The 17,050-nt window shown below is 38.6% G+C and overlaps 1 protein-coding gene across 3 annotated transcripts in view; it reads right to left on the bottom strand.

Annotated features, from left to right (window-relative positions):
- Window positions 1-17,050, bottom strand: part of LOC150090494 (5-taurinomethyluridine-[tRNA] synthase subunit GTPB3, mitochondrial) — a 115,672-nt gene that overhangs the window by 77,688 nt on the left and 20,934 nt on the right. For all 3 annotated transcript variants that reach the window (XM_090378458.1, XM_090378455.1, XM_090378466.1), the window contains exon 2: window positions 9,253-9,388. In XM_090378458.1, coding sequence (XP_090234584.1) covers window positions 9,253-9,388 — 136 coding nt within the window. The remainder of the gene's footprint in view (window positions 1-9,252; window positions 9,389-17,050) is intronic.

Consider the following 17,050-nt stretch of genomic DNA (forward strand, 5'->3'; position numbering starts at 1 on the left):
ATGCCAGTATCTATCTAATTACTTTTAGATAGGTACTGGCGCCAACTGGGCTAGCCGGGGGGGGGGGGTAAAGTCACTGCCTGGCAACCCAAAGGTTGCAGGTTCGAATCCCGCCTCGGGCTTGGATCAGAGTAGAAAATGCAAAAACCTTGGGAGTTGCAATATGGCCACAGAAGCTGATTCACCAACAACTAACAAAAAAAAAAAAAAAAAAAAAAAAAATTACACTGGCCAACAATTTTTAAACTTTTTTTTATTACGTTGAAGGCAAACATGACCTTGTAATTTTATCACATCTGCTTTTTTTTAGTAAATTAATATTTTTGTTTTACTTGTTGATTAATAAATCATTTAGAAAACTTTAATTAAAAAAAAATGATTTTTTGAGCTAAAAATGTTTGGATCCTGATTTTGACTTGTATGTTCTAGAATATGATGTTGTTAACAAAGGTAATAATCACATTGTAACAGTTTATTTATCAGTAGCTATTTCTTAATGGAAATAACTTGCAAAGGAAACAACTTTTTTAAAGGTAGGATTAAAGTTTTATGGCAATTGCATGAAAATGTTTGGATTAAATGACCAGAAAAGTAAGCTTTAGGTAATTGGCACTTGGCACTTGCTTGTTTGTTATTTGGTTTTCAGGAGCATTAGCAACTAAGGCCATATTGCTCCAGGGATATGTGGTGGTCATTCCCTGACCTTTCCACATCCTCCGTATTTGGTGGTGATGGGCTCGAACCCCGGTCTAATCAAGAAGCGTGTGCTACGCACTGCTTGGCACTTGCATCGTGCCAACACCCTTACAAGCTCAGCACGTCTATTCAACAATTTCTTACAAAGCACTTCATCAATACTGATGACTCTGATGATATTGGATATACTTCAAGGGTTCTTGTTTGTTACAAGTCGTATTAGCAAGATGTTCTGAGGACAAAAACATTTTAAATGAGCGGGTAACCAATGCCAGGGAAGCAAGCTTAAATAAACTTAAAGGGGTGTGTCAGGGTAGTTAACTATACTAGAACATTAAATCTTAATTGTTCATACAGTAATGTCAAAAGTGTTGTCAAAAAAGTGAATTCGAACTGCTGGTTAGGACAAATAATGCCAACATAATAGGGTTTAAGGAAACATGGTGCCACCTGGAGATAGGGAGTGATGAGTTTCAGTGTGGGATGTACAATGTATTTAGGAAGGATTGGGCAGATAGAAGGAGTGATGGGGGGGGGTCACGTTTCTTATCAAAAACAGCCTGAGCACAATGAAAACTTTCCTGGATTCAGACATTTCATATAATGAGAGTGGGAGTAATCTACAGGGCCAAGTGACTGTGAAGATTATGATGAGAGCCTGTACATGCAAATGGAATGGACAAGTAAGCCTGAATGTCTTATTATGGGTGATTTTAATTTGCCTCTAATTGATTGGAGCAAATGGGAAGGAAACTCACCATGGGGAGACAAACTTTTTATATCACCAAGATGATTCTTATTTGTATCAACATGACAGGGAAAATACTAGGGGAAAAATAATGCTAGACCTGGTCATCACCCATGAACAAAATGGCATAATAGGGATGACAGTACAGGAACCAGTAGCAGGAAGTGATTACAGAGTTCTACAGTGGAAAACGAAGAGAGAGGTAGCAGTAGTTAAAGGCAAAGGAATGGGTTATGATTTCAGGAAAGGAAATTACGACGGCTTAAGGTGCTACATGGCCCCTATTAACTGGGTAGATGTCTCACAGAGAAAGAATACAGTTGAATTATGGTATACCTTTAAAACCACAGAAGCTTTGAATGCATATATACCATTAAAAAAATACTCCAAGCAAGGATTCCAAATTGAATGAATAATGAAGTTGCCAGATTATTTGAGCAGAAAAAGATGGCATGGAAAAATTACAAAGCAATAAAAAGTACTGAAGTTTATAAGTATAACAGCTACAAATTGATCTGTAATAGTGCACAGAAAAGGATAGGCTGGCAAAGGCAGATTATGAAAAATCACTGGCAAAGAGTGGGGATAAGGAATTCTTTACATATATAAATGCAAAGAACAGAAGGCAAAATCAGATTGGACCCTTATGTAATGAATGTGGGATAGTATTAGATATCCCAGCTGATGCTGCAGATGAACTCAACAGTTACTTTGACTCAATATCTACAGAAGAAAAACTCTTTATGTCAATGAGAAATTATGGGAGTGAAGTTGAAAAATATGTAATTAATGATATTGAAATTTCACATGATTATTTAATGAAGGAACTTTTGTGCCTACAGGCTATTAAGGCTGCTGGGGTTGATGGCATATACCCTATAATTTTAAGGGAGGTGGCAAGTGAGGGTATTGAACCATTGAAGCTAATTATGAGAGCATCACTGGACTTAGGAGAGATTATGTTGGATTGGAAAAGTGTCAATGTATCTCCAATACATAAGGGCATTTCCCACTACATTCTTATGTATCTCCAATACATAAGAATGTAGTGGGAAATTACTGACCAGTCAGTCCAACTTCCATAATAGAGAAAATCATGGAGACAACGATCAAGGGTGCAATTCAGGATCATTTGGATAGAAATAGAATTTTGAAGGATACATAGCATGGTTTTGTATAGGGAAAATCCTGTTTAACAAATCTGGTTAGCTATTTTGACAGGATCACTCATGAGCAGAATTTACGGAATAATTTTGACATTGTTTATTTAGATTTCAGCAAAACATTTTATTCAGTCCCACATGAGCGGTTAATTTATAAGCTGGAACAGGTTGGAATCGCAGAGAAAATCCTTAGATAGACAAATCTCAGTTATCGGTTAATTCAATCATTGCTCATCTCAGTTGCTCAAATTATTCACTGTATGATTCCTTTCGCCTCAAAGGTGGTACTTGTGCATATGTCTGTTCCGATATTCCCTGTCAGAGACTTGGTAATTTGGAATCTCCTCCTTTTGATCTTCTCTGGCTTAAAATCTCTCTACCTCATTCTGTCAAATTCATCTGTTGTCTCTACTGTTCTCCCAACTTCACTAATCACTTGGAACTCTTTGACTTCCTCTCTCTGCAACTTGACTTTCTCAAGTTCAACTTTCCTAACAGTGAGGTAATTTTCCTTGGTGATTTTAACGTTCACAACTCCAGCTGGCTTCCACTTTCTAGACCCAGCTGGTTGAGATGCTGAGGCTTTTATTCATTCGCACAGATTGTTCATTTACCTACCAGAATACCGGACAATCCTAACCATACAGCCAACACACTTGATCTTTTTCTCACAAGCAACCCTTCTAAGTACACAGTCAAAGTGAGTGATCCTTTAGGCACCCCAGATCACAACTTTGTGATTGTCTCTTCTCCAATGGAGCCTTTATCTCATGGATATTCCCAACCGCATGTTGTTTGGCATTACAAGAATGCAAAATGGGATGACCTGCAATATTTCTTTTCTTCTTTTCCTTGGTCGGATTCCTGTTTTAAAACTTCTGATGTCAACGTTTGCTTAGATCATGTCAGTGAAATTATTCTTGTAGGAATGGAATCCTTTATTCCACACTCCACTTTAAAACCTCATCCTTTATCTAAACCTTGGTTTTCCAATAAATGTGCTAAGGCTGTTCAAGACAATAATTTTGCATATCGTAATTGTCTCGTTTCCAACTCTTCACTTGCATTTTCTGCCTACACCAAAGCTCACAACAATTGAAAAGCAATTATTAATCAGTCCCAATTAGATTTTGAACAGGCTAAGAGTAGAAAACTTGCTTCTTGTCCTAATGGTAGCCGAGCATTCTGGTCTCTTTCCAAAGCTACTGGCCGCAACTTTTGCCCATCTCTGTTCCCACATCTGTGAAAACTAGACAGTTCTATTGTCACTTCAGCCAAGCATAAAGCTGACTTGCTAGCATCCCATTTTTCTTCCAACTCATGTATTAATGATCTTGGTAAAACATCTCCCACTATTCATAGCATGCTCCATTCAATCTCTCCTGTGGCCTTCTGTCAAAAGGATGTCAGAAGGATTTTGATGGATCTTGATGCTAAGAAAGCTCCAAGTCCTGATGGTATTTCTCCACATGTTCTCAAAACCTGTGCTCCTGAACTTACTTCTGTTTTTTGCGCCTTTTCTCACTTTCTTATTCCAAACACCTTTCTTAAGGTGTTTTTCCTTCTGCTTGGAAATTTGCTCATATCCAGCCAGTTCCTAAAAAGGGTGACAAATCCCTCCCACCCAATTATTGTCCCATTGTAATTACTTCTACTCTTTCTAAAGTAATGGAGAAACCAATTAACCACCAACTCTTAAACTATATAGAAACCTACTGTCTGATCAACGATCGCCAGTATGGATTCCATCACTGTTGATCCACTGGTAATATTCTGGCTTATGTTACCCATTTATGGACAAATTCAATGGAAAAGTTCAGTGAAAAACAAGCAGTTGCTCTTGACATCTCAAAGGCTTTCGATCATGTTTGGCATAATGGTCTTCTAAACAAGCTTCCATCTTATGGTTTGCCAACTGTTTTTTGTAATTGGTTATCCAGTTTTCTCTCTGATCGCTTACTGAGGGTGATGGTAGATGGCTCTGTCTTCTAACTTCTCCATTAATGCTGGTGTCCTCCAAGGTTCAGTTCTTTCCCCCACTCTTTTCCTCTTGTATATTAATGACCTTCTTCAATTGACTGGAAATTCTATCCACAGTTTTGCTGATGATAGCACATTGCATTCCACTTTCCAGTTTGAGAAACCTCGCCCTGCCCAATCAGCTTCAACTTATTGAATATCCACTACCAATTCCTTAAATGCCGATCTCCAGCGGGGGCAAAGACAACTTGGTTGATTTCAATCCTTCTAAAACTCAGTTCTGTCTAATATCTCACAAAAAGGAATATTCTGCTCCTATGCTTATCTTTGGTGGACTTAATCAATCAGTAGGAAAGAACAAGCATACACAGAGAAAGATATAAAAAAAAAAGTTTGCTTTCCTTGCAAATCTATAATCTAGTAAAGTGGATCAGATAATTGTGTACTAGTATAACTTTAAACAAGGAAATAATTTTTAAGTTCAAGAGAGAGAACTAATTTGTAGGCTAAGAAAGAGGTTTAATAATAGGCTTAGACAAAGAAAGAAAACATAATGGAAGGTTACTATCCACCCTAATCTATACTGTAGTAAAGTAGATTCTTTGCTATGGATTAGATAATTGTGTACTAGTATAACTTCAAACAAGGAAAGAAGTTTTCACTTTAAAAAAAGAGCCATTCTGCAGGCTAAGTGACTTGATCAATTGGAATCTGGGACCATGACGAGGCCAAGATAAAATCTATCAGGGATTATTTTTGATCATGGATCGGTCCACAATTGCTAAATTTAAATGAATATTCCTTGAAAGGTAGTGAAGGATAAACCAAGACCGATTTTTTTATATGAAACATTTTTTTCCATGGAGGCTTTAACCCTCATGCCAAAATTCAAGAGCTAAAAATAAATTATCATGTTCGCAGCAGCAGTTAAGTTTTTGGGAAAAAAAAAATTTGATAACCATTACAGGTAACCCTTGAATAACACAGTAGTTAGGTTCCTATAAAATCTCGTGTAGTGTGAAGACATTTTATACAGGACTAAGAATCAGTACAAAAAGGGGAGTTACATTCCAAAACCTAACAAAAATACACCATTTTTTTAAATAATTATCAGAAACTTATTTTTTATTAAAAATAGTAATAACTAAATAAACTGTGATACATAATGTCAGATAATGTACATTCATTTAATTTTCTTCCTCTTCATCGTTGCTACGCACAATCAAACAGAGAACTGTTGCAGAATAACTTCATCAACTGAACTTTCTTCTGCAGGATCTAGATTTCGGGTATCTTCTGCTCTCTTTAAAAAAAACAAAAATCTGGGTTTGTTTGCTTTTGCTTGATAGATCTTTGTAAATTTTTTGATATGGAGCTAAACATGTTTGAAGCTCCCTTTTGAATTTTGTGCTCCTTTCTATCGAAGGATCTGCATTCAAAAAATAAGATTCTAATTGCTTGGCTAAGTTTATGCCTTCCCATATGCTTTTTAGTGTAACATTTGGAACTTCAGAATTTTCATTTGCACTACCATCCTCTGAATTGATTTGGTTTTCCTCCGATGCCACTTCCACCAAATCAGCTACGCCAGCCTCTTTTTCTATCAATAATTCTTGAATATTCTCAGCAGTCAAATCGTCAAAACCTTCTCCTCCTACCGACTTAGCAAGTTCTACTATCACTCTGACTCCGCTTTCTACTGATTCGACCATATTTCCTGAATGAACTGACTCTGGCCATACATTTTTCCAACACACATTTAATGGTGATGATTTTACTTCTTTGAGTGATAAAGCTGTGATATTGATACAGTCCACAATTGAAAAATGTTTCAGTGCCTCCATCACTTCAATAGATTAGGAATCAATTTTTTCCAAAATCCATTGTAACGATTTTCTGTTATAATGCCTTGGTCTCATGACTGAATTAAAGGCAGATGAAGTAAATTAAACGTTGAAGTAACATTCCCACCACTTAATACACATCACGTGTATTAAGTGGTAGGAATGTTACTTCAACGTTTGGATGACTTAAATGGATGGCCTGGTGTATTATCCAATAGTAATAAAACTTTGAAATCTAGATTTTTCTGCTTTAAATAGTTTTCCACATCTGGCACAAAACAATTTAGAAACCATTCTTTAAATAAATCAGCGACAGTTACCCAAGCATTATTTGCTTTCCAATATAATTAATATACACAGGTAAGAAGCATAGCTAAGCTTGTTCACAAAACAAAGTTGCATGAATAAAAATGGTGTACTTCTACTTCCCAGATCAATTCTGACTACAGCTCTGTATAATAGTCACTGAACTTACAGTTGATTGCTGTGGCCTATGTTTCAGAATGTCCTCTGTAGACACAAAGGAGCACAACAGAATTTAAAGGTCCCCTCCACCCACCTTTGGGAATGAATTTCATCCTTATACTTTCAATGATGGTTAAATTATTGCCAGATGAGCAGTAATTTAAATAGTGCAAAAGAATTTAAAAAAATAATAATAATAATAAGGTGTTGATTAAGTTCTTTTTTATAAACCAAAGCACTTGCTGTAGAATCTCTTCCTATATTTAACACAATGTCAATAATGCTCCTTACAGCAGACTCCTTGGCTATACTAATAATATCAGATTTATATATAAATTTTGTGTGCACGCACGATCTACTTTTACTTACTGCTGGACATATTAAATACAGTTAAAAAGAAACTATTAATCATTATTTTAAAGCAATTTTATTTGGAAAGTATTAGAACTGAAATTTTACTTAAATAGGAATTTGTGATTTTCAGGTTTACCAACTATACTGGATGTAAAGCAACAAACCTACAATATTAATTTCAATTACAAATTAGGAATCAGAAGAAATCATTTACTATGAGTTCAAAAGTAATAATATCAATATATAGGGTGTCTCAAAAATATTGGTACAAACGTTTAAGGGAGGTAGGTAACATCTAAAGGAATGTGAATCGCATAGGAACCCATAACCGGAAACATCACTAAGTCGGTAGATGGCGATGTTCATCAGTTCGCGAGAGGGAAAATTTCTGGTTTACTCATTCAAGCAGTAGTCGCCGCACGAAGAGCATGCATTGATATACGAACTGTGAGCTGGCAGACATGCACCTAGTGTATGGATTAGCAGAGAGCAATGGACGAGCTACTCAACAAATTTATGGAGAACGCTTCCCAGACAGACATGTATCAGACCACCGTTTCTTTGTGCATATGCATCAAAATTTGTGTGATTATGGGTCATTTAGAGGTAACAGGAGTAGTGCGGGCAGACCACGTTCGATGCAAACTCCCGCCATGAAAGAAAGTGTGTTGAATGCCGTCCAGAATAATCCTACTACCAGCCATGCAGTTGCCTCTGCCTTAGGAGTGTCTCGTTGCAGTGTACAGCATGTCTGGCATGACAATTCCTTACACCCCTTTCATCGCCAAAGGGTTCAGTTACTGGCCCCCCAAGATCGTCCTGCACGTGTGGCTTTTGCGCAGTGGTTTCTCCAAGAAAGTGTTCAAGACGAATTTTCCAGCCTGTGTTCTGTTCACGGATGAGGCTTATTTCACTCGGGAAGGCTTATTCAATCAGCACAATGCTCATGTGTGGGCAGGTATGGTCGGTGACTGCTTAGTCGGCCCATACCTGTTACCATCCCGCATGAACTCCGCTAAATATCGGATCTTTCTTACTTAGGGTTACTTGACGATGTTCCAGCAAATGTGAGATGCAACATTTGCTTCCAACATGACGGGGTGCCTGCCCATTATGGAAGGTGTGTTCGTGACCATTTGAACAGGCGTTTTGGGCGTCGATGGATTGGCCATGGTGGACCCATTGCCCAGCTCCCACGCTCACCTGATTTATCGTGCCTTGATTTCTTTCTGTGGGAGGGGGCCTCAAATCTATTGTGTATGAATCGCCTGTGGAGATGGAAATGGATCTCAGGGCGAGACTCGTCTGCGCTGCTGCTGCTACTGTCAAAGAAACTCTAGGTGTGTTCGACCGTGTCTGCCAATTCATGCTGCGTTGGCGTCATGCATGCATCGCGTTTCATGGTGGAACCTTCGAGCATCTGTTATAACATCATGAAATGCATCCATCTTATACTCCATTGTTAATATTATGTCAAATAAATGTTTTCCACTAATTACTGTCTTGTGTCATTTCTGCTTCTTGTGCCTCTGTTACTACTTTCCTGTGACGTTTCCGGTTATGGGTTCCTATGCGATTCACATTCCTTGAGATGTTACCTACCTCCCCTAAACGTTTGTGCCAATATTTTTGAGACACCCTGTACAAAAAAATTTCAGTACATCTTATGTAAAGACTTTTATTATTACCATTCCAAATAGTTTTACTAGTAGGCTTTACAAAAGTAGCTCCTACATGGTAATTACCCTACACACAGCAGTATCGAATATTGCAACTGATAGCATATCAGCAGTATCGAATATTGCAACTGATAGCATATCAGCAGTATCAAATATTGCAATCAACAGAATATCAGCAGCAAAATATTGCAATTGATAATTCGGTAATAATATAATCCTGTACAATAAATAACAAAAATAAAAATTACTTTGTATTTAGAAATAATGCTTATGGGGTACTGGAAACATCTAAAAATAATCTTGCAAGTCATAAACAATTATACCTTCTGGTAAATTCACCTGGCTGTGCAATGCGAAAAGTAGGCAGCTTTCCCAAAGCATTCAATACTGAAGAAACTACTGCTGGTCCTCCATGAACATGAAATTCACACACATCTTCTCCAGTAAAACTGCTCGGACCTGTTAAGGAAAATTTATTTATCTTTCTTTTAAATAACTTTAAATCAGATTCTTATCTATACAGAATATTGCATCTTAAAGGTATATGGGTCTATCTCACTTATAAATCCTCAGCCTATCTCACGTATTGTGAAACTTTAGGAGATTTGTTATCTTTTTCATCATATTGTGCTGAAATGTTTAAATTTGATGTTAAAATTGAACTAACACCCCAGGGCTCACATCTGGTGAGTATGGGCTTGGCAAACCCAGGGTCCTGAGCTGGATATCATCATCATCATCATTCTCTTTCTTGGTGATTCCTTTCTACTTCTTCTCTCTCTCTCTCTCTCTCAGCGTAACTCGGGGGTGTGTTTTTTTTTTTTTTTTGGCTGGTGCAGCATAAGCCTCAGGCTTCCTTGCACCATACAGCTAATGCTAATAATAATAATAATAATAATAAAAATAATATTTCAATTTTACAATTATAATTTCTAATTTAAAATTTTTCTTAATTGTCAATTAGAAAGCTGTTCCTTATCAATGTTTTATTAGAAAAACAATCAGTGCACTTGTAAAATGAGTAAAAAAAAACTACATATTAATTTGTAAAAAAAAAAACTACATATTCCATCAAAACATGCCAATAACCTACACAGTAAATTTTTCTGAACATATCTAGCTGAACATATCTAGCTTAATATCTAGCTTTCAATTTCAGAAAAAATGAGAAGAATCTTCACTCAGAGCTGTTCTAAAGTGATATCAAATTAGCCAGCTGCTCATGCAAGTACTGTATGACCAATCACACAGCTGTAACTTGCAAGTGCAGGTAGCTACAAGTTACAAAGCAATAGTACTAAATATAGTGAATTTACATTTTTTTTGTAAATGTGTTAAATGTTCAGTATGATAGTACTGAATTAGCGACTGATAAGTACTAAACATGAGAAATGCCATTCTTTTTATCAGGATTCTTTAAACGAAATTATTGATGCAAGTGCCCAACTGCTTTCTTAATATTTCTGGATTGTAAGCCGATGTGTTTTTGTAAAATGTGCCAGATTTCACACAGTTACTATGTGTGTATGTATTACATCTTGCTATATATCTAACACTAGGCCAGTAAATCATAGTGTGTTATAATGGGGGATTTTAACTTCCCAGATATTGACTAGAACTAGGGGGTTGGCCACACGCACACAAGCAAGACTTTTGTGGATTTATTGGATGACTGTTTTCTGCAGCAGCATGTTCGAGAGGCAACCAGAGAGGGTAAATACTCTTGATCTGGTTATCAGCAGTGATTATTTGTGAATAAAGAATTTGCAGATAAAGGAACCACTAGCTGGCAGTGATCACAGTGTGCTCATGTGGGAGTAACTTTTAGCATTAGCAAGGGTGCATGATGCAAGAAAGCAAGCTTATCAGCCAAAAAAACACACATACCCTTCTCAATTCGCCCATCCACTCACTCCAAATGTTTTTTTAGTTCTGCCTTGAATCTGTTTAAGCTATCAACTTCTACAATGACAGATGGAAGTTTGTTCCAGCAATCAACCACCTGTAGGCTAAAGGCAAACTTCCACACATCTATGTCTTTCAAACAAAGTTCTTTCAAAGGAAAGACAACCATCTTTCCTCAATTTTAATTTATGCCTTCTCAGGAGATTGTTCTGAGCAAGAGGAAGAATCCCATCAGCATTGAGCATGCTCAAACCATTCAAGGCTTTATACACCTTTATCAAATCACCACGCAGGTGTCTAGTCACCAGACATTGCAATTTGCAAAACTTAAGCCTTTCTTAGTAAGAGCAACCCATTTTTACATTCACTAATCTTGTTGCCCTTCTCTGTACTCGTTCCAATAGCTCTACATCCTTCTTAAAATGAGGCCTCCAGACCTGTATACAATACTCAAGGTGTGGCCTGACCGCCTTATACAAGGGGATAATCCTTATCCCTGCTAGAAAAAGTTTATCATTGACAAGACACCATGAGATACTCTTGCAGACCATCTGCACTGTTCAGAAAACTTCATATCTGCCTGCACAATTAACCCCAGGTCCTTTTCACTCCCTACCACTATCAGTATAGTACCACACAGTTGATACGTTACTCTGGGGATACTGCTTCCCATATGCAGTACTTTACATTTGTCAATGTTAAACTTCAGTTGCCACCTCTCAGCCCATCTGCTCAACTTTTCTATATCCTATTGCAGCAACATACTGTCATTAGTGTCATTAACAACCTTGCCGACCTTTGTATCGTCTGCAAACTTGGACATTGAGCCTGATACATCATCATCAATAAATACAGAAAACAACAATGGCTCCAACACTAATAACATTAGTCCACGAATAGCAGTGTCCATTGATTACCACTCTGTCTTCTCCCACTCAACCATCCCTTTATTCACAGAAGCAATTTGCCTCCAATGCCACACTTTTCCAATTTGTGCAGCAGTCTTCCATGTGCAACAGTATCAAAAGCCTTTCTAAGATCCAAATATATGATATCAAAATTATTCTTTGCATCCACTTCCTTTGTGACTACATCATATTATCCAATCAAATTGTTCAGACAAGACTTCCCTTTAACAAACCTATGCTATGTCCGACCCATAACTGAAGTATTGTGTAGATGATCCTGCAATGCTTCCCTGGAAAAGAAGTTTAACTTCATTTCCCTGGAAAAGAAGTTAAACTAACAGGTCTGTAATCACCTGTGTATCCCTTCATCCTCTTTTGTGGATTGGGATCACATTTGCACATCTCCAGTCCATGGGTACCTCCCCTGAGTTCCAGGGAGCTCTCATTATTATGGCTAATGGTTTGCTTACTTCCTTTGCTGCCTCTAATATAACTGGATAGATTCCATCTACTCCAGGTGCCTTTCTTATATTTATCGTCAACAATTTTTCTTCCACTTTACTCTCAGTTATTACAAGATTATCTGGCTTACTGCCAGAGTTTAATTCACCTCTGGCATTCCCCTCCCTGATTAACTCCTCATGTGTCAATGTAGATGAAAAATATTCATTTAGTTTGTTAGCTACCTGAGCAGGGTCATCAACAGTTGAACCATCGATATCAAGTGGACCAATCTGATTCATCCCCTTCCTTCTAGAGTTTACATAGGTAAAGAACTCTTTGCTGTTTTTCTTTACATCCTTTGCCAAAGATTTCTCATAATCTGCCTTGGCCTGCCTGCCTGCCCTCCTTTTTTGACTTGGTTACAGACCAGTTTATATCTATCATAGGCTTCTGTGTCACCTGTTAATTTATATGTATCCCATGCATTTTTTTCTCTGCCACATGTCTAATCAGTTCATCTGACATCCATTTAGGCCTAAATCTTGAACAATATTTCTTAGTTGGTATGAATAGCCTAGTAGCTTCAAGGATTAATTCTTTGAATGCTTCCCATTTTGAATTTGCTGTTGGTAACATCATCAGTTGGTCCCACTGTATAGAATTTAAATACTGTCTCAGACCACCATAGTCACCTTTACGAAAGCAAAAACCATTCCCTTTACCCCTGATGGCAGTTACTTCTTTGAGTAAATCCCACTTCAGCACACTGTGATCACTGCCACCTAATGGTTCCTTTATCTGCAGATTCTTAATGCATGAAGAATCACTACTGATAATCAGATCAAGAGTATTACTCCCTCTTGTTGCCTCCCGAACATGCTGCTGAAGAAAACAATCATCCAATAAATCCACAAACGCCTTGCTAGTGTGTGAGTGACCAACCCACAAATTCCAGTCAATCTCTGGGAAATTAAAATCCCCCATTATAAGACACTCTGATTTACTGGCCCACTCTATTTCTCTGCACAATTGCTCATTATACTCATCAGAATCATTATGCCTATAACACACACCTACTCTCATTTTTCCTTTCCCAGTGCTTATGTCACACCAAACAGACTCAACATTGCATTGTCCATCAACATCAATTGGATGCACTTCCTTAGATTTTTATGTTTCTTAACTAACAGCATAACCCCTCCTCCCTTCCTGTCCTGTCTATCCTTTCTGTACACATTGCACTCCCCAAATTCCAATTCTGCACTGCTTATGTCTGTGTGACACCACGTCTCTGATATCCCAACAATATCTGCCTTTGATGTCTTGACTAGCACTTCAAGCTCATCAAATTTATAACTATACTCCTGAGGATAAATGGGCCTGCTGTACTGGAATCCATAGGATAATAAATAATTAGGCACATAACCAGTAAAAATAAAATATCTTTAATCACAAATAGATACCTGTAGCTTTCGAGACTAAACGTGCGTCTGTGTCAACAGAAAATTGAAACTTTAGAGATAAAGTTATTCTAACGGACACATTTGTGCATGCAGCGAGGTGTGCAAGGGCACAAGGTAGGTCATTCAATCATTAAACTGGTGTTCACTGTTGGTGCATGGACATGCATAGTTTCTCCAGCGCTTGTCTAGACATAAAATGGTTGCCTTTAAGATGGAGTGTAGTCTCATGCCTTTGCAGCAGTTCATGGCTCTCGAATTACACAATATACTGAATGACTAACCAGAGGCAGTGGCAAAAGTGTCACGAGTGGTCGATTACTTCATAGTTCCACTTAGGATTGAGGTCGTGGTGAGTGAACCAGAAGTGTTTCGTGATTGCAGACTGGTCGGTCACAGCAAGACGAATCGCTCTGTCGTGTTCTGCAAGGCAATCTTGAAGACATCTCGAAGTCTCTCCTATGTAGCAGCTGTCACAGTCTTTGCAGGCTCTGCGGTATATTACACTGCTGCATAAGAGAGGGACGACCGGGGTCTTTACATTGGAAACTAGAGAACGTAAGTTTCTACCAGGCAACTGCACGCATTTTATGCGGTATTCTCGGAGGATTTTTGAGATCTGGTCCGACATGCCTGGATAGTAGGCAATGTAGGCGGTAGGTACATTGTCCTGAGTTGATGGCAGACTCGAGTGGAGCCTGCCATCTGCCATGACTGTGAGCTCCTGTGCTTGTAATAAGCACTTGTCTAATATGTGTGTTGGGTAGCCACAATTTATCAAGTCTGTCCTCACTGTAGAAATCTCATTGCGCCTAGCTTCATCTGTACTGGAATGGCTCCAAGCCCTGGAGAATAGAGTGTGGGCAGTGCTGTTGAGATGACTAGGAGCATGGCCAGATCTGTAGTTTGTGAACTGTCCGCACCACATTGGCTTACGATATACTGAGGTTTCTAGATGTGGGCCCATGCATTTTACTAGGACATCCAGGAATGGGAGAGATCAGTCTACATCTAACTCTAGAGTGAACTGGATGAACACAGACAGGGAATTGAGATATTCTAGCAATGTTGTTTCAGAGCCACGTGGGATGACGGTGAAGAGTCACCAACGTATCTGCACCATGTTGTGATAGGTACTGGTGGGTACAGGAATATTTGTTATTTCAATTCTTCCATGGCGATGTTGGCCACAACGGAACTAACAGGGGTGCCCATGGCAGTGCCATGTACTTGCTGGTATACGGAATCCTCAAAGATAAAGACACTGCTTGACAAGCACAAGTTGAGGGCAGTACAGATGTCGTCAGTGGACAGTGATGTTCTGTTTGGAAGGTTTGAGTCATTCTCAAGGAGCCTCTTGGTGCAGTTTATGGCCTGTTGGACAGGGATTGATGTAAATAGTAACACTATATCAAATATAACAGCATTGTCAGAAATTGAGAACTCTTAATAAGGCAAATGAACTCGCCGCTGTTAGTGACGGGGTGGGTGGTGTTTCCTATAAAAGGTGTGAGGAATCGTGCAATATATTTGGATAGTTCATATGTAGGTGCATTGCAGCAGAACCTTAAGGGCCGGAGAGGAACACCTGGCTTATGGATTTTTGGTAACCCATAAAACTGCGGTAGTTGGCAGCTTGTGGCATGAAGAAGCCGCTGAGTCAGAGCAGAAATTTTCTTTGCTTTAAACCATGCATAGAGAAGTTTATTAACACATGACTCCAGGCACCTCCCTGGCCAGGTGGGCAGGGGCGGCAGTGCATAGCACATGCTTCTTGATTAGACGGGGGTTTGAGCCCGTGACCACCAAATACGGAGGATGAGGAAAGGTCAGGGAATGACCACCGCATATCCCAAGACCAATATGGCCTTAGTTGCTAATGCTCTTAAAAACCAAATAACAACAACAACATGACTCCAGTCGTTCTAAGACTTTGATGGACGGATCCATCACGGGTTCATATACGCTGGGGTCTTGCAGGAGGACAAGGGCTTTCTCTCGGTAGGCTGACCAGTCTAATAACAACCTGTGTGTCCATTAAAATAACTTTATCTCTAAAGTTTTAATTTTCTGTTGACAAAGAGGCACGTTTAGTCTCGAAAGCTATGGGTATCTTCTATTTGTGATTAAAGATATTTTATTTTACTGGTTATATGCCTAATTATTTATTAACTATACTCCTAGCATTGATGTACATGCAAGTATACATGCACCTGTTTCTACTCTTAGTTACCCTAACACAGCCCATGTATTTACTTGTTCCACTATAACTCCCAGCAGTCCTGGAAATCCCCATTGCCTTGCTTTCCAGGCTGCTGCTCAATTGCATTTCAATAGAAGCAATGCAAGAATCACTTTCACCTCTGCCAGCGGCTACTGTTGATCTATTAGTCTGTGTATTCCCCCAAGCTAGCAGTTTTCCGACCCACCTAACACTACCTCGATAGCATCAGCAAATATTCTTGCACCCTTTCTATTTAAGTGCATCCCATCCCTGTAGAAGCAGTCTCTCCTGTTAACAAGCACATACCAGGCTGAAAAAAATTCTACACCTTGAGCCTTGCACAATCTCTCCAGGGTCGAATTGACCGACAAGGCTCTCATATACTCCCTCCTATCATGTCTGGGCAGAATTGTAGACACTTTCAATTTCAACCCTAACTCATGGCTTTTTTTCAACATTGACCTGTACTTGTTAAGTAATTCTGCCGGTCTCCTGCTCTTAACTTACTTAAAGATATAATTACCATCAGGGGTAAAGGGAAGGGTTTTTGCTTCCATAAAGGTGACTACAGTGGTCTCAGACAGTTTTTAAATTCTGTACAGTGAGACCAACTAATGATGTTAGCAATAGCAAATTCTAAATGGGAAGCATTCAAGAAAGCTACTAGGCTTTTCATACCGATTAAGCAATATTGTTCAAAGTTTAGGCCTAAATGGATGTCAGATGAACTACTCGTGGCAGAGAAGAAGAAAAATGCAAGGGATGCATATAAATTATCAGGTGACACAGAAGTCTATGGCAGATATAAGCTAGTCTGTAATCAAATCACAAAGGAGGTTAGGCATGCGATGGCAGATTACAAGAAATCTTTGGCAAAGGATGCTAAGAAAAACAGCAAGGACGTCTTTACTTATATAAACTCTAGAAGGAAGGGGTTGAATCAGATTGGTCCACTTGATATCGATGGTTCGACTGTTGATGTCCTGCTCAGATAGCTGATAATCTGAATAAGTATGTTGCATCTACATTCACACATGAGGAGTTATTAAGGGAGGTAAATGCCAGAAGTTATCACACTGTAACAGAGTGCTTAATGGTTTGTAATAACTGAGAGCAAAGTGGGAGAGAAATTAATTGTTGACGTTAAACATAAGAAAGGCACCTGGGGTAGATTGGATCT

Source organism: Mastigoproctus giganteus, chromosome 1 (genome assembly GCF_048544385.1).
Source record: "Mastigoproctus giganteus isolate SK-2022 chromosome 1, ASM4854438v1, whole genome shotgun sequence".
In the NCBI taxonomy this organism is placed as follows: Eukaryota; Metazoa; Arthropoda; class Arachnida; order Uropygi; family Thelyphonidae; genus Mastigoproctus; species Mastigoproctus giganteus.